This window comes from Platalea leucorodia (assembly GCF_965183815.1).
Source record: "Platalea leucorodia genome assembly, chromosome: Z".
NCBI classification, from domain to species: Eukaryota; Metazoa; Chordata; class Aves; order Pelecaniformes; family Threskiornithidae; genus Platalea; species Platalea leucorodia.
The window spans coordinates 94,071,584-94,094,777 of record NC_138858.1 but is presented as its reverse complement, the minus strand read 5'-3'; the positions used below and the strand labels follow the sequence as shown (position 1 = coordinate 94,094,777).

Sequence of the window (23,194 nt, the reverse complement as noted above, 5' to 3'; positions counted from 1 at the left end):
TACGGGGGACACCGGGTATGGGGGACACCGGGCATGGGGGACACCAGGGCCACCGGGCATGGGGGATACCGGGCATGGGGGGCACCGGGTATGGGGGACACCAGGGCCACCGGGAATGGGGGATACCGGGTACGGGGGATACCGGGTATGGGGGACACCGGGTATGGGGGACACCGGGTACGGGGGACACCGGGCATGGGGGACACCAGGGCCACCGGGCATGGGGGACACCGGGCATGGGGGGCACCGGGTATGGGGGACACCAGGGAGACTGGGTATGGGGGGACACAGGGTGTGGGGGACACCGGGCATGGGGGACACCGGGCATGGGGTCACCAGGGCCAGTGGATATAGGGGACACCTGGCCCGGCCTCGCGGGGGAGCCGGGCGTCCGGGACCCCCACCCCAAGGTGCCCCATCCCACCCCCAGCCCTCAGGGGGGCACCCAGGCGTCCGGCACCCCCACCCCAATGCCCCTCGCTGGTGTCCCACCCCACCCCAAGACCCCAAGAGGGGACCCAGGCGTCCGGGACCCCCACCCAAGGCCCCCCCCCATCCCCAAGAGGGGACCCAGGTGTCAGCGCCCTTCGCCCCCAGTGTGGGTGCTCCCTCACGGCCAGCCCAGCCCTGGGGAGGGGACCCAGGGGTCTGGGCCCCCCCCAGCTCCGCCATAGGGTCCCCCAGGGGGTGCACCCGGCTCTGGGGGGCACTCAGCCCGGGGGTGCGGGGGCCCTACCTGGGGTGGCACAGAGCAGGGTGAGGAGCAGGGCCAGCGCGGGTGACGGTGACGGTGGCGGTGCCATGGCGGTGCTGGCAGGGCCGAGCCCCACGGCCTCTTATAGCCCCGGCGGGAGGTGGCCGTTGGGACGATGCCAGCACCGCGGCGACACGTGCGCCCCGGCCACGGGGACACTTGGGGGCTGCCACCCTGTCCCCCACCCCGTGCCCCTGCCGTTGTCCCCACGCCCCTGTGTCCCCCATGGCCATGTCCCCATCGGGGTCCCCGCGTCCCCATCCCACCCCGGTGCCCACGGTGGCGGGGGACAGACACGGTGCCACTCCTGCGGTGACAAAGACTTTATTGATCTGGGACGGGGTGGTCCACGGCGTGGGGGGGACGGCGTGGGGGGACGGTGTGGGGGACGTTGGTGACAGCGGGTGCCCTCGGAGCTGGCTGGTGCCTGGGGTGGGGAGAGGTGGCAGCGGGGACAGGGCACCTGCAGGCACTGTGTCCCCATGTCCCTGTCCCCCGTGTTGTCCCCACGTCCCCCATGTCCCCCCACATCCCCATGTCCCGTGCCCCTCCCATGTCCCCCCATGTCCCATGCCCCTCCCGTGTCCCCCCGTGTCCTATGTTCCCATGCCCCCCTCCATGGCCCCATAGCCCCATGTCTCCATGCCCCCCCATCCCCATGTCCCCCCATGGCTCGACACCCCCATGTTCCCGCACCCCCATGCCCCCATGTCCCCCCACGTCCCCTTGTCCCCCCACGTCCCCCTGTCCCCCCATACCCCCTTATCCCCACGTCCCCCCGTGTTCCCATGTCCCCCCCACGTCCCCCCGTCCCCGAACACCCCACGTCCCCGCGTTCCCACGCCCCACATTCCCTCGCCCTCCCTCTCCCCCCGCCCTGGCAGCACCCATGGGTGCCCCCCCGTCCCCTTCCCGGCAGCGCTTTGAGGCGCCGCGTCCCTGCCCTCCGCTCGAGAGCCCTCGTGGGCCGGGTGCGGCCCCGGCGCCTGGGTCCCCGCAGGGTGGGTGGGTGGGTGGGTGGGGGGCTCACCTGCTCAGAGCTTCTGCTGGCACCAGCGCAGGCGGGTGCAGACGCGGGTGGGGTCCTCGTTCCGCCCCAAGGCTTCCATGATGCGCGTCATGGCATGGTGCAGCAGGTTGCACACATGCCGGACAAATGGTATCTTCTTGCAGATGCGGTTGATGACGCGCAACGCAGAAGCCTGCAGCACACGTCAGTGCCCGCCGCACGAGGGGCCTTGCCTTGCGCAAGGGCCTTGCATGGCGGGGCCCTGCCTTGCACGAGGGCCTTGCACAAGGGCCTTGCACAGGGGGGCACTGCCTTGCATGAGGGCCTTGCACAAGGGCCTTGCACAAGGGGGGTATTGCCTTGCACAAGGGGCCCCACTGCACACAGAGGTTTTGCACGGGGGCAGCACATGGGGGAGGCATCACCTTGCACGGGGGCTTTGCATGAAGGGGGCTCACCGTGCACAAGGGCTTTGCACGAGGGGCATTGCATGAGGGGGCTCACCGTGCACAGGGGCTTTGCACGGGGTATTGCCTTGCACTAGGGCCTTGCACGAGGGGCTTCACTGCACACAGGGGTTTTCACGGCGGCAGCACATGGGGGGGCTCACTTTGCACGAGGGCCTTGCACGAGGGGCATGGCACGAGGAGGTAGTGCCTTGCATGGGGACCCAGCCTTGCCTGGGCACCTCGCACGGGGGGGGGCCTTGCACAAGGGGAGCGCCTGACACGAGGGGGTCGCGCGGCGTCGTGGCCCCCCCCTGCCTCACCTTCCTCCTGATGCCCTGCAGCTTCTTCACCACGAACTTGCAGATTTTACAGCGTATGGGGCCGGTGGGCAGCTCCTTGCCGCTCTGCGCACAGACCCACCTCAGCACCCGCTGCCAGCCCAGTGCCTCCCAGTGCCCTCCAGTACCTCCCAGTGCCCCCCAGTGCCCTGCAGTGCCCCCACACCACCAGCCCAGTGCCCACCAGTGCCCCCGGCTGCCATCCCAGTGCCCCCCAGTGCCCCCACACCAGCCCAGTGCCCCCTGCTGCCATCCTAGTGCCCCCCAGCACCCCCACAATGCCATCCCAGTGCCCCCGGCTGCCATCCCAGTGCCCCCCAGTGCCCCTACACCAGCCCAGTGCCCACCAGTGCCCCCTGCTGCTATCCCAGTGCCCTCCATCGCCACCACAATGCCAGCCCAGTGCCCACCCAGTGTCCCCTCAGTGCCCTCTCTTGGTGCCCACCCCAGTCCCTCCTGGGTGCCCCCCCAGTACCCTCCCAGTACCTGCCCAGTCCCCCATGGGTGCCCCCCAGCCCCTCCCTCCCCCGTGTCCCCGCCGTGTCCCCTCACCATGATGTCATCGTCACTCAGCTCGTCCTCGATGTCGGGGAGATGCAGGAGCCCCAGGGTGTCCAGCCAGGGCTCCCCCGCGCCCTCCGGCAGGGTGCTCGGGGGGGGGGCCTCGGCGCCCACCACCAGCAAGGCTGGGCAGTGCCACGTCAGGGGACACGTCCCCATGTCCCCACGTCCCCTCCCCTGCCCCCATGTCCCCTCCTGTCCCCCCATGTCCCTGTCACCCATCTCCCCATCTCCCCCACGTCCCCATTGCCCTGGTCCCCATGTCCCCATCTCCCCCACGTCCCCATCGCCCTGGTCCCCGTGTCCCCATCTCCCCCGTGTCCCCATCTCCCCCACGTCCCCATCGCCCTGGTCCCCATGTCCCCATCTCCCCCACGTCCCCATTGCGCTCGTCCCCATGTCCGCATCTCCCCCCATGACCTCATCTCCCTTGTCCCCATGTCTCCATCTCCCCATTGCCCTGGTCCCCGTCCCCCCGCCATGTCCCCACCTCCCCCGTGGCCCTGGTCCCCATGTCCTCCATGCCCTTGTCCCCATCCCTGTCCCCCATAGCCCCGTGTCCCCGTCCCCCCCATCTCCCCCTCCCTGTCCCCGCCACCCCCCTGTCCACCCCGTCCCCGTGGGGGTCCCCACCAGTGACCGCGGCGAACAGGGCTAGCAGCATTGGGGCCATGGTTGCCCATCCTCGAGCCCTGGGGGCCCTTTATGTCCCCGCAGGGAGGGGTGGCACCCAGGGTGACGGCAGGAAAGGGCCCCCCCCCAAAACCACGGCAGCCGCAGCGGGGGGCCGGGGGGACCCAGGCATCAGGGAACAGTGGCCCCCGGTCACGTCTGCTGGCGGGGACGGGGGACACGGGGGGCTGGGGGAGTCCTTGGGGACCTGGGGGACACGGGGGGACAAGGGGAGGCCATGGGGACCATGGGGAGACTGGGGGAGACAAGAGGAGACCATGGGGACCATGGGGACACTGGGGGGACATTGGGGGGGACAAGGGTGGACCATGGGGACATTGGTGACACTGAGGGGACATTGGGAGGGACAAGAGGAGACCATGGGGACTTGGGGGTCATTGGGGGGACACTGGGGGTGGACAAGAGGAGGTCATGGGGTCTTGGGGGACACTGGGAGGACTGGGAGGGGACAAGGAGAGAGCAGGGGGACTGGGGGGACCTGGGGGGACAAGGAGGGACCTGCGGGGGGACCTGAGGGACAAAGGGGGAGGCCAGGAGGGACCTGGGGGACTTTGGGGACCTGGGGGGACGTGGGGGGCCCTGGGGGTGACAAGGGGACACGGTGGGGACCTGGGGGGACTTTGGGGATGGGGGAAGATAAGGGGGGACCTGGGGGGGGGAGGACATGAGGGGAACTGTGCCACCCGCCTCTTCCCAGCAGGTCCCCGGGGCCACCGCAAACCCCAAAGCCACCGGGGAGGGGACGGGGGGGGGCCCTGTCCCTGCCCCCCTTCCTGTCCCTGTCCCCCGTGAAGCCACAAGGCTCCGTCACCGTCAGCTTCCCCTGCGGCACCGGGGGGGCTCGGGGGGCCAGGGCAGAGCCCCCGGGCTGCTGCCACCGCCGGCGGGGGAACGCCAGGACCCCCAGTGCCCCCCAGTAACCTCCAGTGCCCCCCAGTAACCTCCAGTATGTCCCAGTTCCCCCTTGTAAGAGACCGAAACGTTAAGGCGGCTTGCTGGCGTTTATCTGATAAGCCGGGACACGGACCGCTCTCTTTGATAAGAGCTGAGGGCAAACTGCCCCTTGGCTTACCCGCTGCCGCTAGCCAGCAAGGCAACTTGAGCAAAGCGGCCGAGCCAGCAGGCCGCTCTGGTAGCCGCTCTGGCAGCCGCTCTGGCAGACACCAGCTGGCATCGGCCGGGCCACTTGCCCACCAGCAACACGTTCGATGCGCGCGTGTCGGCTACGGGCTGTTGCCCTGGGTAGCCAAACCCAAACGCCCTCTCGACAGAGCTGGCACACCGAAACGTGAGGGTGGCCACCCTCCGCCGAAGCCGGAGGGCCAGCGGGAGCCGCGGGATGGCTGGTGCCGGCCGCCCCGTGCTTATCTCGGGAGGCTTGCCTCGCCGCTGCCGAAGGCTTCCCGCCTTTCCCGGCGCTCCCCTCCTTCCTCAGCCCCGCAAACGGCTGCCGGGCGGCCAACGGCCTCCTCCGCGTCGCCGTGCCCCCGGGGCCATTGCAGACCTTCCCCGAGCCGGAGCCCCAGTGTCCCGCGTTGCCCCCAGTGCCCTCCAGTACCCCTCTTACCCCCAGTAGCCCCCAAGGCCCTCCAGTAGCCCCCAGTGTCCCCCATTACCACCAGTGCCCCCCAGTACCTCCCAGTACCCTTGTTACCCCCAGTAGCCCCCAATGCCCCCCAGTGACCCCCAGTGTCCCCCATTACCCCCAGTGCCTCCCAGTTCCCCCCAGTACCCCCAGTAATCCCCAGTACCCCCAGTACCCCTATTACCCTCAGTTTCTTCAGTACCCTCCAGTACCCACCATTACCCCCAGTATCCCCAGTGCTCCCAGTATCCCCGCCCAGTACCCCCAGTGCCCTCAATTACCCACAGTGTCCCCCATTACCCCCAGTGCTCCCATTACCCCCAGTATCCCTGCCAGTACCCCCCAGTATCCCTGCCAGTACCCCCAGTCCTCCCCGCGGCCTCCAGCCGCCAGGGGGCGCCGCCGCCGCTCCGCCCCGCCGCGCCCCGCCAAGATGGCGGCGCCCAGGGCTGCCCGTGTGCTGCGGGTGGGGGACGGGACGGGGGAACCGGGGGCGACCGGGGACACCGGGAATGGGGGCCACCGGGTATGGGGGATACCGGGTACGGGGGCCACCGGGTATGGGCGATACCGGGTACGGGGGCCATGGGGAATGGGGGACACTAGGGACACCGGGCATGGGGGACACCGGGCATGGGGGGCACCGGGTATGGGGGACACCAGGGCCAGTGGATATAGGGGACACCTGGTACGGGGGGGCATGGGGACATTGGGTATAGGGGACAGCAGGCACCGGGGTCAGTGTGGACAGTGTCGCCAGTCCCCCCAGTCCCCCGAGCTGTCCCCAGCTGGCGCGGTGTCCCCCAGCACCCCAAGGTGTCCCTGGCCAGAACAGTGTCCCCAATCCCCCCAGCACCCCAAGGTGTCCCTAGCTGGCACGGTGTCCCCAAGCCCAGTGTCCCCCATGCCCGGTGTCCCCCACACCGTGCCCACAGCCAGCATGGCACCCGTGCTGGCACCCACAGCGGCACCCGTGGTGGCCACCCCGTGCCCACAGCCACCATGGCACCCGTGCTGGCACCCACAGCGGCACCCGTGGTGGCCACCCCGTGCCCACAGCCACCATGGCACCCGTGCTGGCACCCACGGTGGCCACCCCATGCCCCCCCATCCCCATGGGCACCTTGGTGGCCGACTCGTTGGCCATGCGGGTGAGGAGGGTGACGATCTGCTGGCAGTCGGCGCACATGTCCTGCGAGAGGTGGCACCGGGCACGGGGACATGGGACATGGGGACACAGGGACGCGTGACGTGGGGACACATGGCGCGGGGCGTAGGGGAAATGAACTTGGGGGGCACGGGGACATATGGCACGGGGACGTGGGGACACAGGGCATGGTTATGTGGGGACATTGGGACATACAGATGTGTGGCATGGGGACACGGGGATGAGGTGTATGGGCCATGGGGGAATGGGGCCATGGGGCCATTGGGAGCTGGGGACCTGGGGGCATGGAGGCATGGCAACATGGGGGACATGGGGGCGTGGGGGCGTGGGGGCGTGGGGGCGTGGGGACATGGGAGAATGGGGGCATGGCAACATGGGGGACACGGAGACGTGGGAGAATGGGGACGTGGGGACATGGGGGAATGGGGGCATGGGGACACTGGGAGATGGGGCCATGGTGCATGGGACACGGGGTGTAGGGTATGGGGCTGTGGGGGACACAGGGTGCGTTGGGAACATGCGGGGCCACGGGGACAAAGGGAGGGGGCACGGGGACATCGGGGGGCGTGGGGCGGGGGCTGCGGGCGAGGGGCTCTCACCGTGGCGGGGGGGGCCCAGGCGTGGCGGGCGCAGTGCCCCAGGGCCCCGCAGCGCAGCGCCGTCTCCCAGCTCTGGCACCAGGCGGCGGGGGGCACCCCGCAGCGGCCCCCCGGCACCCCCAGCCCTGCGGCCGCCGTCAGCACCCGGCACCCCGGCCTCGCGGGGGAGCCGGGCGTCCGGGACCCCCACCCCAAGGTGCCCCATCCCACCCCCAGCCCTCAGGGGGGCACCCAGGCGTCCGGCACCCCCACCCCAATGCCCCTCGCTGGTGTCCCACCCCACCCCAAGACCCCAAGAGGGGACCCAGGCGTCCGGGACCCCCACCCAAGGCCCCCCCCCATCCCCAAGAGGGGACCCAGGTGTCAGCGCCCTTCGCCCCCAGTGTGGGTGCTCCCTCACGGCCAGCCCAGCCCTGGGGAGGGGACCCAGGGGTCTGGGCCCCCCCCAGCTCCGCCATAGGGTCCCCCAGGGGGTGCACCCGGCTCTGGGGGGCACTCAGCCCGGGGGTGCGGGGGCCCTACCTGGGGTGGCACAGAGCAGGGTGAGGAGCAGGGCCAGCGCGGGTGACGGTGACGGTGGCGGTGCCATGGCGGTGCTGGCAGGGCCGAGCCCCGCGGCCTCTTATAGCCCCGGCGGGAGGTGGCCGTTGGGACGATGCCAGCACCGCGGCGACACGTGCGCCCCGGCCACGGGGACACTTGGGGGCTGCCACCCTGTCCCCCACCCCGTGCCCCTGCCGTTGTCCCCACGCCCCTGTGTCCCCCATGGCCATGTCCCCATCGGGGTCCCCGTGTCCCCATCCCACCCCGGTGCCCACGGTGGCGGGGGACAGACACGGTGCCACTCCTGCGGTGACAAAGACTTTATTGATCTGGGACGGGGTGGTCCACGGCGTGGGGGGGACGGTGTGGGGGGACGGTGTGGGGGACGTTGGTGACAGCGGGTGCCCTCGGAGCTGGCTGGTGCCTGGGGTGGGGAGAGGTGGCAGCGGGGACAGGGCACCTGCAGGCACTGTGTCCCCATGTCCCTGTCCCCCGTGTTGTCCCCACGTCTCCACACCCCCATGTCCCCCCACATCCCCATGTCCCGTGCCCCTCCCATGTCCCCCCATGTCCCATGCCCCTCCCGTGTCCCCCCGTGTCCTATGTTCCCATGCCCCCCTCCATGGCCCCATAGCCCCATGTCTCCATGCCCCCCCATCCCCATGTCCCCCCATGGCTCGACACCCCCATGTTCCCGCACCCCCATGCCCCCATGTCCCCCCACGTCCCCTTGTCCCCCCACGTCGCCCTGTCCCCCCATACCCCCTTATCCCCACGTCCCCCCGTGTTCCCATGTCCCCCCACATCCCCCTGTCCCCGAACACCCCACGTCCCCGCGTTCCCACGCCCCACATTCCCTCGCCCTCCCTCTCCCCCCGCCCTGACAGCACCCATGGGTGCCCCCCCGTCCCCTTCCCGGCAGCGCTTTGAGGCGCCGCGTCCCTGCCCTCCGCTCGAGAGCCCTCGTGGGCCGGGTGCGGCCCCGGCGCCTGGGTCCCCGCAGGGTGGGTGGCTCACCTGCTCAGAGCTTCTGCTGGCACCAGCGCAGGCGGGTGCAGACGCGGGTGGGGTCCTCGTTCCGCCCCAAGGCGTCCATGATGGGCGTCAGGGCACGGTGCAGCAGTTTGCACACGTGCCGGACAAATGGTATCTTCTTGCAGATGCGGTCGATGACGCGCAACGCAGAAGCCTGCAGCACACGTCAGTGCCTGCCGCACGAGGGGCCTTGCCTTGCGCAAGGGCCTTGCATGGCGGGGCACTGCCTTGCACGAGGGCCTTGCACATGGGCCTTGCACAGGGGGGCACTGCCTTGCATGAGGGCCTTGCACAAGGGCCTTGCACAAGGGTATTGCCTTGCACAAGGGGCCCCACTGCACACAGAGGTTTTGCACGGGGGCAGCACATGGGGGAGGCATCACCTTGCACGGGGGCTTTGCATGAAGGGGGCTCACCGTGCACAAGGGCTTTGCACGAGGGGCATTGCATGAGGGGGCTCACCGTGCACAGGGGCTTTGCACGGGGTATTGCCTTGCACTAGGGCCTTGCACGAGGGGCTTCACTGCACACAGGGGTTTTGCACAGCGGCAGCACATGGGGGGGCTCACTTTGCACGAGGGCCTTGCATGAGGGGCATGGCACGAGGAGGTAGTGCCTTGCATGGGGACCCAGCCTTGCCTGGGCACCTCGCACGGGGGGGGGGGGCCTTGCACAAGGGGAGCGCCTGGCACGAGGGGGTCGCGCGGCGTTGCGGCCCCCCGCTGCCTCACCTTGCTCTTGATGCCGTGCAGCTTCTTCACCACGAACTTGCAGATGTTACAGCGTGTGGGGCCGGTGGGCAGCTCCTCGCCGCTCTGCGCACAGACCCCCCTCAGCACCCGCTGCCAGCCCAGTGCCTCCCAGTGCCCCCCAGTACCTCCCAGTGCCCCCCAGTGCCCTGCAGTGCCCCCACACCACCAGCCCAGTGCCCACCAGTGCCCCCGGCTGCCATCCCAGTGCCCCCCAGTGCCCCCACACCAGCCCAGTGCCCCCTGCTGCCATCCTAGTGCCCCCCAGCACCCCCACAATGCCATCCCAGTGCCCCCGGCTGCCATCCCAGTGCCCCCCAGTGCCCCTACACCAGCCCAGTGCCCACCAGTGCCCCCTGCTGCTATCCCAGTGCCCTCCATCGCCACCACAACGCCAGCCCAGTGCCCACCCAGTGTCCCCTCAGTGCCCTCTCTTGGTGCCCACCCCAGTCCCTCCTGGGTGCCCCCCCAGTACCCTCCCAGTACCCCCCAGTCCCCCATGGGTGCCCCCCAGCCCCTCCCTCCCCCGTGTCCCCGCCGTGTCCCCTCACCATGATGTCATCGTCACTCAGCTCGTCCTCGATGTCGGGGAGATGCAGGAGCCCCAGGGTGTCCAGCCAGGGCTCCCCCGCGCCCTCCGGCAGGGTGCTCGGGGGGGGGGCCTCGGCGCCCACCACCAGCAAGGCTGGGCAGTGCCACGTCAGGGGACACGTCCCCATGTCCCCACGTCCCCTCCCCTGCCCCCATGTCCCCTCCTGTCCCCCCATGTCCCTGTCACCCATCTCCCCATCTCCCCCACGTCCCCATTGCCCTGGTCCCCATGTCCCCATCTCCCCCACGTCCCCATCGCCCTGGTCCCCGTGTCCCCATCTCCCCCGTGTCCCCATCTCCCCCACGTCCCCATCGCCCTGGTCCCCATGTCCCCATCTCCCCATTGCCCTGGTCCCCGTCCCCCCGCCATGTCCCCACCTCCCCCGTGGCCCTGGTCCCCATGTCCTCCATGCCCTTGTCCCCATCCCTGTCCCCCATAGCCCCGTGTCCCCGTCCCCCCCATCTCCCCCTCCCTGTCCCCGCCACCCCCCTGTCCGCCCCGTCCCCATGGGGGTCCCCACCAGTGACCGCGGCGAACAGGGCTAGCAGCATTGGGGCCATGGTTGCCCATCCTCGAGCCCTGGGGGCCCTTTATGTCCCCGCAGGGAGGGGTGGCACCCGGGGTGACGGCAGGAAAGGGCCCCCCCCCAAAACCACGGCAGCCGCAGCGGGGGGCCGGGGGGACCCAGGCATCCGGGAACAGTGGCCCCCGGTCACGTCTACTGGCGGGGACGGGGGACATGGGGGGCTGGGGGAGTCCTTGGGGACCTGGGGGACACGGGGGGACAAGGGGAGACCATGGGGACCATGGGGAGACTGGGGGAGACAAGAGGAGACCATGGGGACCATGGGGACACTGGGGGGGACAAGAGGAGACCTCAGGGACAATGGGGGGGACAAGGGGGGACCATGGTGACACTGAGGGGACATTGGGAGGGACAAGAGGAGACCATGGGGACTTGGGGGTCATTGGGGGGACACTGGGGGTGGACAAGAGGAGGTCATGGGGTCTTGGGGGACACTGGGAGGACTGGGAGGGGACAAGGAGAGAGCAGGGGGACTGGGGGGACCTGGGGGGACAAGGAGGCACCTGCGGGGGGACCTGAGGGACAAAGGGGGAGGCCAGGAGGGACCTGGGGGACTTTGGGGACCTGGGGGGACGTGGGGGGCCCTGGGGGTGACAAGGGGACACGGTGGGGACCTGGGGGGACTTTGGGGATGGGGGAAGATAAGGGGGGACCTGGGGGGGGGAGGACATGAGGGGAACTGTGCCACCCCCCTCTTCCCAGCAGGTCCCCGGGGCCACCGCAAACCCCAAAGCCACCGGGGAGGGGACGGGGGGGGGCCCTGTCCCTGCCCCCCTTCCTGTCCCTGTCCCCCGTGAAGCCACAAGGCTCCGTCACCGTCAGCTTCCCCTGCGGCACCGGGGGGGCTCGGGGGGCCAGGGCAGAGCCCCCGGGCTGCTGCCACCGCCGGCGGGGGAACGCCAGGACCCCCAGTGCCCCCCAGTAACCTCCAGTGCCCTCCAGTAATCTCCAGTATGTCCCAGTTCCCCCCAGTGTCCCCTTGTAAGAGACCAAAGTGTTAAGAACAGTTGCCCCGAGGCTTGCTGGCATGCGTTTATCGGATAAGACCGGGCAGCAGACCGCTCTCTTTGATAGGAGCCAGGGCAAACTGCCCCTTGGCTTGGCTAGCGGGCGAGGGACCCCGAGCGAACGGCGAGGCAGCAGGCCACTCTGGCCCATCGGGCACCCCCAAAACGGGACGCCAGCCGGCATCGGCCGCGTCGCCTGCCCCCCAGCACCAGGTTAGGCGTGCGTGTGTCGGCTACGGGCTGTTGCCCTGGGTAGCCAAACCGAACCCAGAGGGCAAGCGCCGTCTCCAACAGCAGGTAAGAGGCGGCACGCCGAAACCGGAGGGTGGGCATCCACCGCCAAAGCCGGAGGGCCCGCGGGAGCCGGTGGCCCCTGGCGCTGACCGTCCTGCGCTCAGCTCCGCGCGCTCGCCCCGTTTCCTCTGAGGCGGCCGCCTTGCCAGCGCGCCCCTCCTTCGGCGCCCCGCCACCGGCTGCCGGGCCCCCCGCGCCCCTGCGCTCCCCCGTGGGGTCCCTGCAGACCTCCCCCGACCCGGCCACCAGGCTGGGACTTAACACCCCCAGTGCCCCCCAGTGCCTCCCAGTACCCCTGTTACCCCCAGTGTCCCTCAATGCCCCCAGTAACCCCCAGTGTCCCCCATTACCCCCAGTGACCCCCAGTGTCCCCATTACCACCAGTGCCCCCAGGTGCCCCCCAGTACCCCTGTTACCCCTAGTATCCCCCAATGCCCCCCAGTACCTCCCAGTGTCCCCCATTACCACCAGTGCCCCCCAGCACCTCCCAGTACCCCTGTTACCCCCAGTAGCCCCCAATGCCCCCCAGTGACCCCCAGTGTCCCCCATTACCCCCAGTGCCTCCCAGTTGCCCCCAGTACCCCCAGTAATCCCCAGTACCCCCAGTACCCCTATTACCCTCAGTTTCTTCAGTACCCTCCAGCACCCACCATTACCCCCAGTATCCCCAGTGCTCCCAGTATCCCCGCCCAGTACCCCCAGTGCCCTCAATTACCCACAGTGTCCCCCATTACCCCCAGTGCTCCCATTACCCCCAGTATCCCTGCCAGTACCCCCCAGTATCCCTGCCAGTACCCCCAGTCCTCCCCGCGGCCTCCAGCCGCCAGGGGGCGCCGCCGCCGCTCCGCCCCGCCAAGATGGCGGCGCCCAGGGCTGCCCGTGTGTTGCGGGTGAGGGACACTGGGTACGGGGGGGACTGGGGGCGACCGGGGACACCGGGAATGGGGGACACCGGGTACGGGGGACACCGCGTACGGCGGATACCGGGAATGGGGGATACCGGGTACGGGGGACACCGGGTACGGGGGATACCGGGTATGGGGGACACCGGGTATGGGGGACACCAGGGACACCGGGCATGGGGGACACCGGGTATGGGGGTCACCGGGCATGGGGTCACCAGGGCCAGTGGATATAGGGGGCACCTGGTACGGGGGGGCATGGGGACATTGGGTATAGGGGACAGCAGGCACCGGGGTCACCGGTCGCAGGAGGCTGCAGGGACATCATGGGGGGGGGCTCCAGCAATGGTGGCTGCGCTCTGGGGCAGGGGGTCACGGGGCGGGGGGGGCTCCAGGCACGGGGTACCCTGGGGACACTGGGCGCTGGAGGCAGCGGGGACCGGGCAGGGCCAGCCCCGGGGTCCCCGGCTGCTGCGGGTGCCCGCTGTCCCTCACCCCTGTCCCTCAGCAGGCAGCGCCCCGCATCCGCCCCGTCCCTGCTGCCACCCGGCACCTCCACACCACCCCCGCCTGCCTCAAGGTGAGCCCCGGCGGTGCCCCCTTCCCGCCTCGCCCGCCGGGTCCCCCCACCTCTGATGCCACCGTCCCCACAGACGCGGGCGGCACGGGTGCGCGTGGGCAAAGGGGACAAGCCGGTGACCTACGAGAAGGCGCACGCCCCCCACTACATCGCCCACCGCAAGGGCTGGCTCTCCCTGCACACCGGTGGGTCACCCCGCAGCCCCCCGGGGCCGGCGGGCACCCTGACGTGGGGCCGGGGCCGTGTGGGGCACGGGGCACCCCTGGGGATCCCAGGGACCGGCCATAGGGTGTTGTGGGGACAGGGACACGTGGGGCACATGGGCATCGTGGGGACAAGGCCACGCGGGGCATGAGGGCACTGGGGTCAGGGCATAGCGCACGGTGGGGACGGGGATATGTGGACACCTGGGGACAGGGACGCGTGGGGCACACAGGCATGGTGGGGACGGGACACATGGGCATGGTGGGGACGGGGACACGTGGGGCAGATGGACTTGGTGGGGACAGGGACACGTGGGGCAGATGGACGTGGTGGGGACAGGGACGCATGGGGCGGGCACACCGTCACGCGTGGCCAGCGTCCCTTGGCACGGCGCGGTGGTGCCGGCGCCGACCCTCTCTGTGCCCGCAGGGAACCTGGCCGGGGAGCCGGGCGCGGCGGAGCGGGCGGTGGAGGACGCCTTCCTGCGCCGCTTCCTCTACGGCACCTTCCCCGGCATCCTGGCGGATGAGGCGGTGCTGAAGCGCCGCGCCAACCTGCTGGTGGTCTGCGCCGTGCTGGCGCGGGGCCTGGCGCCCGCCAAGCTCTACTTCCTGGTGGGCTACGCCGAGACCCTCCTCGCCCACTTCTACAAGTGCCCCGTGCGCCTGGAGCTGCAGACGGTGCCCGCCAAGGTGGTCTACAAGTATCTCTAGTGCCCGGGGGGGGAATAAAGCGGGGTTTGTGCCCACCCTGTCCCTCCTGTGGGTCTTGGAGGGTTTGGGGGGCACCGCGGCGCCGTGGGGTCCTGGCCCCGAATGGCCCCGTCCCTCTGTGCCCCGTCCCTGCCGTGCCCCTGTGCCCCCCGGGGCCTTGTCCCCCCCATGCCCACGTGCCCCACGTATCCCTGTCCCCACAGTGCCCGTGCGCCTCGGGCCCGTGATGCCCGTGTCCCTCACGTGTCCCTGTCCCCGCCACGTCCGTGTGCCCCACGTGGCCCTGTCCCCACAGTGTCCTTTGGCTTGGCCCCACGGTGTCCTCGTGCCCGCTGTGGCCCTGCCCTGCGTGCCCCATCCCAGTGATCCCCATGTACCCCACAGTGCCCTGCTACCCCACGCGTCCCTGTCCCCACGCTGTCTCTGTGCCCCACACGGCCCTGTCATGCCCGTGTCCCCGCAGCGCCCGGTGCCTTGTCCTCACCGTCCCCTTGTGCCCCATATGTCCCCATCGCCCTGGTGCCCGCGTGCCCCACGCGTCCTGTCCCCATGTCCCCGTCCCCACGCAGCCCCCGGGACGCTTCAGAGCCAAGATACGGTTTCTATGTAAGGTGCCCCAGCACCCCTCGCCCGTCCCAGTTAAACCCAGTCCCGAATCTGAGAAAACCAGTTTAATTGTGACAGCAGTAGAAAAAGCAGTGGCAGGGGAGGCAACGAGGGGCAGCAGGGCTCAGCCCTGCCCTGGGACTGTGGCCTTGGCCTTGGCCTTGGCCTCGGCCTCGAAGCAGGGGTTGCTGAGGGCCAGCCCTGCACCCTGCTCCGCACTGGCCGCTGTGTCCCTCGCCAGCATCCGCGGGCTGGGTCCTGCGGGGCAACAGGGGACAGTGCCAGGCTGTCACCGTCCTCCCAGGGGGGACATCGGGGACAGGGCGCCGTCCCCAAGGCGGGACAGGGGGGTCTTGCCCACGTAGCTGAGGAGGGCGGGGTGGAAGAGGAGGCCATGCGCCCGCCCCGCCAGGGTGGTGATGAGGTTGAGGCGGAAGAAGATCCGGGCCTTGGCGAAGGCCAGCACCGCGATGGCGGGCAGGGTGGTCACGGCCACCCCGGCCACCACCTGCGCCCGGGACGGGGTTGGTGACAGCCGGGTTGCCCCGTGCCTCCGGTCCCCGTCCTGTGCCCTCCTTGCTGCCCATGCTGACGGTGGCCTCGGTGGCTCGTTCCACCCGGCCAGGCTTGGTGCCGTGGGCGAAGGCGAAGGCGCAGGCGAGGTGGGACAGGAGCTCCACCAAGATGCCTACGGCCTGCGGGGACAGGCTGTCACCCAGGGGCACCCATGGGTGCTCCTCCGGCCTGGCACGACAGGTTGCCTGTGGCCGGGCAACCCATCCCATTCTTGCGCACCCTGCCTGTCTCATGTCCCCGTGGGACCCCATGTTTCCCAGGTCCTTCTGCCACCTCCTGTACCCCCAGAGCCCCTCCACGTGCCACCCCACGTGCCCCCGCTCCCTGTGCCACCCCACGTGCCCCACGCCCCGACGAGGTCGATGAGGGCCACGGCGTTGGAGGGGACGTGCCAGCGGGCCACGCTGCGAGCTGCCTTCGCCCCTTCCCCTGCGTCCGCGCCTTCGCCGGCGGCCCCCTCGCCTGCCACGCCGGCGGTGGGTGGGGGGTTTGTGGGGGCAGCCGGGGGGACCCGCTGGGCTGGCGCCGCCCGCTCGGTCCCTGGCAGCTGCCTCGCTCTGCCTGCGCTGCCCTCGCACCTGCTGCCCGTCGGCGCTTCGTTAGCTGGGGCTTAATTTCCTGCCCGCTCCCTCTGGGAGCAGAGGGCTCTGGGGAGGGGATTCTTCCTGGGCTGCTGCTGGCTCCTGGGAGCAGAGAGGCGTGCTCCCCTGAATCGTCCCACCCTGCCTTCAGGCACCCGGAGGTGAAAAATCCCCCCTGAGGTGAGTGACCGGGGTGATGGGAGTGAATTAAAATCGCCACTTGCCTCAATGACCTCCCCAAAAATGTTTTTGCAGGGTGGGAGGGCTTTGGGGTTCCTCTGAGGGCATTTGGGGTGTGCTGGGGGGTGAGTGCCGGAGCGGGATGCGAGACCCCCGTGTCCCCCCAGCGCTGCTGGGGTGGTGTTAAGGGCAGAGGCTCGTTTCTCCTGGGCCCGAAGGGGGTCGTGGTCCCGAATCCACGGGACAGGCTGGGGGCTGTGGGACGGCGGGAGCTTTCGGAGGAGCCCTGGGTGCCGGCGCACTCCTGCCCCGAGCCGAGCGGGTCGGTCAGCGACCGTGGGTGGTGGTACGGTGGTGAGAGGGGCGATTCCTCCGTCCCACCCCGAGCGGGCCCGCCTGGCGTTAAATATCCCCTAAAGCCATTAGGAGCCCTCCTGGATAAAACGGAGCCGGCGATGACCAGGCAAAGCCACGAGCTGGTTTCCATGGGGCTTTTTTTGCCGCTGCTGGTGTCTGCAGCACCCCTTACTGTCCAGAGCTGCCGGGGGGATCTGTTGGGCCGGAACGGCTGTGGGTTTCGGGGAAATCCTTGCTCAGAAGCGCGGTCAGGGGCCGGGGAGCGTGGCAGCAGCGAGGAGAGGGCCACCAGTCACCCTGGCTGCCTCGGCGAGCTCGGGGGCACGAACGTACCCGCTGGCGTCTCTGGGGGCTGTGTGCTTATACGTGTTTGTTTGTAGGTGGCGAGTGTTTGTTTGTAGGTGGCGAGTGTTTGTTTGTAGGTGGCGAGTGTTTGGAGAGGAAAAAGGTCAGCCCAGCACCATGAAAACCTGCGAGTTTTCCCGCAGCGCTTTAAAGCAAGCTGCCCTCCGTGCTGGTCCTGGTCTGTGCCAGGGTGGGAGCCTTTGTTCAGTGCTTTTCTTCCTCTTAGCTTTAGTTTTGGCCTAGAAAGTGGTACAAATCTCTTTTTTTTTTTTTGTTGGTTTTTTTTGGTTTTTTGTTTCCCCCCCGGGCCGGAGCGCATCCACCTCGCCCCGCAGCCCGCCACGGCTCGTTTCGCTCCCGCAAGCGGCTGCGTGCGCCCCGGGGAGCGCGTCGGTGCTCTTGTCAGGACGCGTTCGGTCCCGCTCCCGGGGACGGCCGCGGTAAAGGGGATGGCGTAACCGTGCCGTGGCGGCCAGGCCGCGGCTCGCGCGGGGAGCCGGCAGGCGTTCGGAAGCAGATTGCTGCGGTTAAGGCAGCCCTGCGTTTCCGAGCCCTGGGAGCGAGGAGCCCGGGGAAGCGGCGCCTGAGCCACCGCGCTGCTGGACAGAGAGGTTGGTTTGTGCTCCTGCCGCCTTCGGGGTGCTGTCGAACAGAGGCCGCTGCTGGGAAACGCGTCCGGGTAAAACGGGGAACGCTGGGCCGGAGCCGTGGCCGTGGGGCAGCCGGTGCGGCACAGATGGCCCCGGCCTCGGCTGCTGCTCCTGCCCAGGTGGCCGTGTGCGCGCCTTCACGCTTGTGCCGGTGTGGGTTCTGGCTTCCCTTCCCTTTCCCTTGCAGGCTGTCCCCAGCCGCAGGTGACCCCCTCCTTCCAGCGTCTGTCTGTCCGTCCATCCCCGGCCTGGGGGTGAGTCCTTGGGGACCGCTTTTGTGCTCCCCCCCCTCCTCTGTCGTTAAGCTCTTGGCAGCGTTAAACAACCGTTAGCCCCAAGGGAGGCCGGTGCTTTGCCCGGCTTGCAGCAAATGTTGTTTTGCCCTGGGAAGTTTCCATCGGCTTTGATTCACTCCCCGAACAGGGGCTTAGCGCTCCGCAGCAGCCTGGTGCCCGTGTCTGTGCCAGGGGAGGGAGAAACCCCCCGGGAGGTTACTGATGCTGGAATTCAAACCGCCCGGGGCCACGCAGAAGACCGTAAGTCGAGCGGGAAGAGGTCGCTGGTTTGCTCTGTCCGGCGCGGGGGAGAGCCCAGGCTCTGCCCGGCAGCGCCCGCAGAGAGGAGAGGCAAAGGACACGAAGTGAAGCACCAGGCTGAACACAAGGAAATATGTTACTGGGAAGGTGATGAAACGCTGGCGGTGCTCTTCCAGGCAGCTGCCGGAGGCTCCGGTAGCGGAGACGTTCGGAACTGGCACAGGACGGGGGTGTGCGTGAACAGCACGGCCCTCGGCACCCCTGCCCTCACCCCTGCCCGCGCAGGCAGGCAGAGCCGCTGGCGTTCCCCATCCCTCCGGCTTTCCCACCGGGACAGGCGGCAGAGGCTGCCCGGCTCCGCTGCGGGCGAGAGGAGCACGCCGGGACACGGAGAGCCCTTAGCACGTGGATTAAGGCAGGCTGGCCGGGGGGGAAGCCAGCAGCAGCAGCAAGAGACTCCTGACTCGCTCCCCGCTGGTTTCCAGCAGCTCTTCCCTCGCCACAGCCGAGCGGGAAGCAGGGGAGCTGCGGGAGCGAGCCCCGGGCAGAGGACGGGAGCGAGCCCCGGGCAGAGGACGGGAGCGAAGGGGGACGCGCAGCCTCCGCTACGCAGGGCGGTTGCTATCGAGCCCGGCCCGGCCGCGGGAATAAACCCAGGCTCAAAGCTGGGACTTCATTCCCCGTCCCCCCAGCCCTGACCGAGCCGAGGGGATGGCCCAGCCCTCGCTGCCGGCAAGCGGCCTCGCTGCTCTCCACGTTCTCCTACGCTAACACGGAGCCTAAAGCCAGGCTTAAGCCCAGGCTGGGGGCTCTGCAGAGTTAAGTGCCTCAGCGCTGCAGGAGCGCAGGGCGCTGCCTCCGCTGCAGTAGGGCTGGGGGGCTCCGGCCGCGCCCGCGCAAGCGGGGACAGGGCCCCTCTCCCGCCCCGGCCGGCCGAGCATCGCCGCCGGCGGCTCGGGATTAACGGCGTCCTGGGGAAGGGCCCACCGGCAAGGACAGCGCCAAAGCCTCGGGAGCTGCCGCCCAGGCGAGGCAGAAGCTGGAGCGAGAGCTGAGGCAGTAGGTACTCGGGACCTCCCAGCAGCCCCCAGTAAGCACCCGGTAGGCAGCAGGTAGCTCCCAGTCACTCCCAGTAGGCACCCAGGACCTCCCAGCAGTTAGCTCCCAGTAGGCGGCAGCAGCAAGCTCCCAGTCAATACCCAGTAAGCTCCCAGTAGCCAGCAGGTAGCTCCCAGTAGGCATGCAGGACTCCCAGTAGGCAGCAGCAAGCTCCCAGTCCCTCCCAGTAGCTCCTAGCGGCCCCATGGGGGTTTAAGAGGCCCCGGGCGGGCCCTGCCCGGTGGGTGCAGCTGGGGGTCGTGGCTTCGTTAGCACCCGGCCCCCGGGGTGCTCGGGGTGCCCCCACCCGCCCCCCGCCGGGAGAGCCCCCCTGGCCAGCGGAGGGATGCGGGATGGAGGGATGGGGGATGTGGGATGGAGCATGGGGGATGGAGGGATGGGGGACGCGGGATGGAGGGACGTGGGATGGGGGATGCGGGGTGCTGAGCCCTGGCACAGCTCGGTGCCAGCCCTGCCCGTCCCTCGCCCTTTGCTGGGGACGGAGGGGGGTGGGGGCTCTGCCTTCCCGGGGGCCCGGATCCCTCTGCCGCCATCTCCCCTCCGGGCGCCGTCCCCAGGCGCCTCCCGCTCGCTTCCCGAGGCAGCGGCCGGCACACGCTGCTCTTTCATAATGAAATAATTTATTTTCTAACAGTTGAACAATACAGAAGTATCCATATACACAGCAAAGGTCTTCTAAAACACGTAGTTTCTAAAAATGCGTGTGCTAACTGTAATAAAAAGCACCATTGATGGCCTTGACACAGGGCTCTGAATGGCGCCGTGGTATTTACAGCAGGAACCGAACGGCTGGAACCAGAACGCGGATTCGCCCTTCTGCCGCTCCCCGGCCCTCGACTGCCCAAAACAAAGCCGATGCCGGAGTGGGTTCACTTCTCGGGAAGCAAAACGAAGAAATGAGAAGGAAAAAAAAAAAAAAAAAGGAAAAGCACAAATAAAATGTGTTGAAATAAAAAAACCCACACCGCCCAGATGGTTCTGGCTTGCAGGTTTCGGGCAGCTCGCGTGCCGCTACGCCGGATCAAGGAAAAGGATGAAAGAAACCTGGCGGCTTTTGGCTCGCCGCGGCAGAGCGAGGCCGTGACGCTTCCCGGGGAGCAGGCGCGGAGCTCGGCTACGGCAGCCTTCCCCCGGCACGGCACCGCGTCCGGGCCCGAAACCTGCGGCGAAGGACGGCAGGCGGTGCCCCGGCCCGTTGCCACGCGGGGGACGCGTCGGGGAGCGAGGCGCCGGGGCGGCGAGCGGCTCCGGAGGGTTCCGGATAGAGCCCTGTTCCCGGCGGCTTCCCGTTCTCCGTCTGGATGTGGGTCCTGCCGCTCGCCCCGGGGAGGGCGGTTGGGGATCTGCCTTCCGCAAGGAAAAAGAAAAAAAACCAACCCAAAGCAGCGTGTTTGTGACTCACGCCCGTCTGTGCAACGATCCGTTGTAAACGCGGGGTGCGCGAGCGGCTCCTCGCACCCCCTTTTTTTAATCACAATCTACAAAAATGTCCTTCCTGCAGCTTATTTCTTAGGAATGCTGGTGGATCAGTGAATTCCAGGAAAAGGCTGGCACAGCCGCCGGGTGCCTCGGCCAACGAAGGGGGACCCGGAGAGACCGAAAGCCGCCGGAGACGGTCCCGGCCGCTCGCCAGGAACCAGCTGCTGGATTTCCAGCCTCGTTCCAGGTTAGTGCATCGTTTCGGAGGGTTCCCGTTTCTCTTCGCCCTCAGGCTGGAGAGGAGCACATCCCAACAGTGCAAAGGTCCGACAATTATTCGTTTGGGACAGAAAGAAAAAGGGGGGGGGGGAGCAACCCCCACGCGGCGTTTCACCAACACAAGTAACTCAAAAAGGCACAACACTGAAAAAAAGAATAATTTACGTCGAGTCGAAACCTTAAGACTCGCTCTATCTAAATGACAACCAAAAATCAAGCGTTTTCTACCTCCTGCTGAACCCCAGCGGTGCCTTCCCGACGCCTGGCGTCACCCTTCCCTGCTCAAAGACCCGCGGCTCCGTTGGGATTCCCGAGGCGGCTTCTGGAAGAGGGCGAGGGAGGGCTCTCGGCAAACGCCTACCGGAGCCACCGGCCTCAGTGTGCTGATATTCCACTTTCTTTTTCTCTGTGCTTTTCATCTTTTTTGCCTTTTTTTCCCCCCTTTTTGAAAGCGTAGGGGTTTTGAGCTCGTGCGCCCAGCGCTGGCTGCCGGGGCTGGGGCGTACCGATGCTGAGGGCGTCCCAGGCGAGGGTCAGTGCAAATCTGCCGGACGTCGGAAAATCCCGGCTGCTTTAAAAAAAAAAAAAATCCCTGGTGGTTTTGATTTTCTCTCTTTTAAAACCTAGCACGCACAAAAAGAGCTGAGATTTGGAGATTTTTAGCAATCTGCTGGCCCCGTCTCCCATCCTCTTGCTTCTCAAAGACTTCAAAGGATCCGAAAATAGCTTAAAGATGTTAAAAAAAAAAAACAAACAAAAAAAAGAAATTAAAAAAAAACAAATTGAGTTTTATATTGTTCATTCACTCGCACTTTGTGGAGCGTCTCGGTGGCTTTTGGCATTTTAGAAACGGTGTTTCTTGAAGGGATTTGTACGGCCCGCGGGCGCGTGGGGACGGCCGGTTTTGTCTCCCACCGCTAGGAAAGCCCTTGGAGAGCGAAGCGGCTCCTCGCCGGGCACCGACGGGGACCAAGCAAGAGGTGGGAAAGACCTTTGACCGGCTCGAGGGGAAAAGAAACGCCTCCGTTAGCAGACCTCTACGTATCAAAGTTTCCAGGACATCTATAAAAGCAGAAAGTCGTAAGAATGTTATCTCCAGTACATAGAAAAATGAATAAATACTATCTATAGCTCGCGTGTTTTCTGTACATTTCCGTGTGCTCCCGGGTCGGGACCCCCGCCGTCGGGGCGGTGGGAAGGGCTCTGGCCCTTTCTTGGCGTGTTCGGGTTCGTCTCCCTAAGGCGGCGACCAAAATCCTTCGCGAGCCCGTTTGAGTGCCCAAAAAGATCCCCGCCGGCCGGAGAAGTTCCTCGGACGTGCCGGTGAAGATCCGCGGCATCCCCTCGGGCGCCGACGGCCGGAGGCTGCCCCGCTCCCCCTCGCCGTCGGGTTATTGCTAAACTGTTGCGCAACGGATTTGAACGGGGCCGGGCATCGCTTCTGGAAAACAAATGAGGCATCATCTTTGTTTTTTTGTGCTAAAGGGATGGAGATAATCTTTGTTCATTCTCCGAGGTAGAAAAAATTTGTCCCAGAGACAAGAAGCGTGAAAAAAAAATTCCAGGAGCGCTCGCCTAGAACAGCGATGTGCAGCCGCGACGCAGGAGGTGGGACGTCGCACGGGACGGGGACGGGGAGCGTTTGGTTTTAGGTAGGACAGAAAACTTCCCAGACCGGAGGCGTCCGACCCGAGGCTCTGCGAGAGGGGACGATGACCGCCGAGCCCCGCAGCCCCCCCGAGCGCTGTTCCCCAGCTCCGGGGAGATGGCAGGGCTGGGCTGGGCTGTGTATGGCTGCGCTGCTACCCTGAATGTTTAGAGTCGGCGGAGATGAGCCCCCCGACTGACGTGCCGGCGGCTGGCGGTGCAATCCCTGTGCCTGTCCAAGACGCGTTGTAGCCGAAACGCTCTCCGTGCCGGTCGCCAACTTGCCTCTGCTCTCTCCCGGATCTAAACTACGCAAGAGGCCGGCTCTGCCTTCAGGTCCTCACCCAAAAACTCTACATTTGGGCCCTGTTGCCGATTATCGGGTACGTGATGTCACTGGGCAAACGCGGAGTAGATCCGGAATACCGGGGGGTGACAGCAAGCCAAAAAACCCAGGGGCGGGCTTTTGAGGTTGCTGTTACTGCTGCGATATTCTCGGGCGCTTCAAAACGCGGCTGGAATGTACGGTCTCGCAGAG

At 67.8% G+C, this 23,194-nt stretch overlaps 1 protein-coding gene across 7 annotated transcripts; it reads left to right on the top strand.

Moving 5' to 3' along the window:
• Positions 1 to 12,802: 12,802 nt before the first annotated feature.
• On the top strand, positions 12,803 to 20,403 carry LOC309602894 (small ribosomal subunit protein uS3m-like). 7 transcript variants are annotated; one of them, XM_082337017.1, is made up of 5 exons: positions 12,803 to 12,852; positions 13,376 to 13,444; positions 13,518 to 13,629; positions 14,078 to 14,340; positions 20,087 to 20,403. In XM_082337017.1, the coding sequence occupies exons 1-5, from the start codon at positions 12,820 to 12,822 to the stop codon at positions 20,393 to 20,395; spliced, it is 786 nt and encodes a 261-aa protein (XP_082193143.1). In that variant the 5' UTR covers positions 12,803 to 12,819; the 3' UTR covers positions 20,396 to 20,403. The 7 variants fall into 7 exon arrangements, with proteins under 7 accessions (XP_082193143.1, XP_082193148.1, XP_082193144.1 ...); XM_082337018.1 differs by having other exon boundaries at positions 12,808 to 12,852; positions 13,373 to 13,444; positions 20,090 to 20,403; XM_082337016.1 differs by having other exon boundaries at positions 12,808 to 12,852; positions 13,373 to 13,444.
• The last annotated feature ends 2,791 nt before the right edge of the window (positions 20,404 to 23,194 follow it).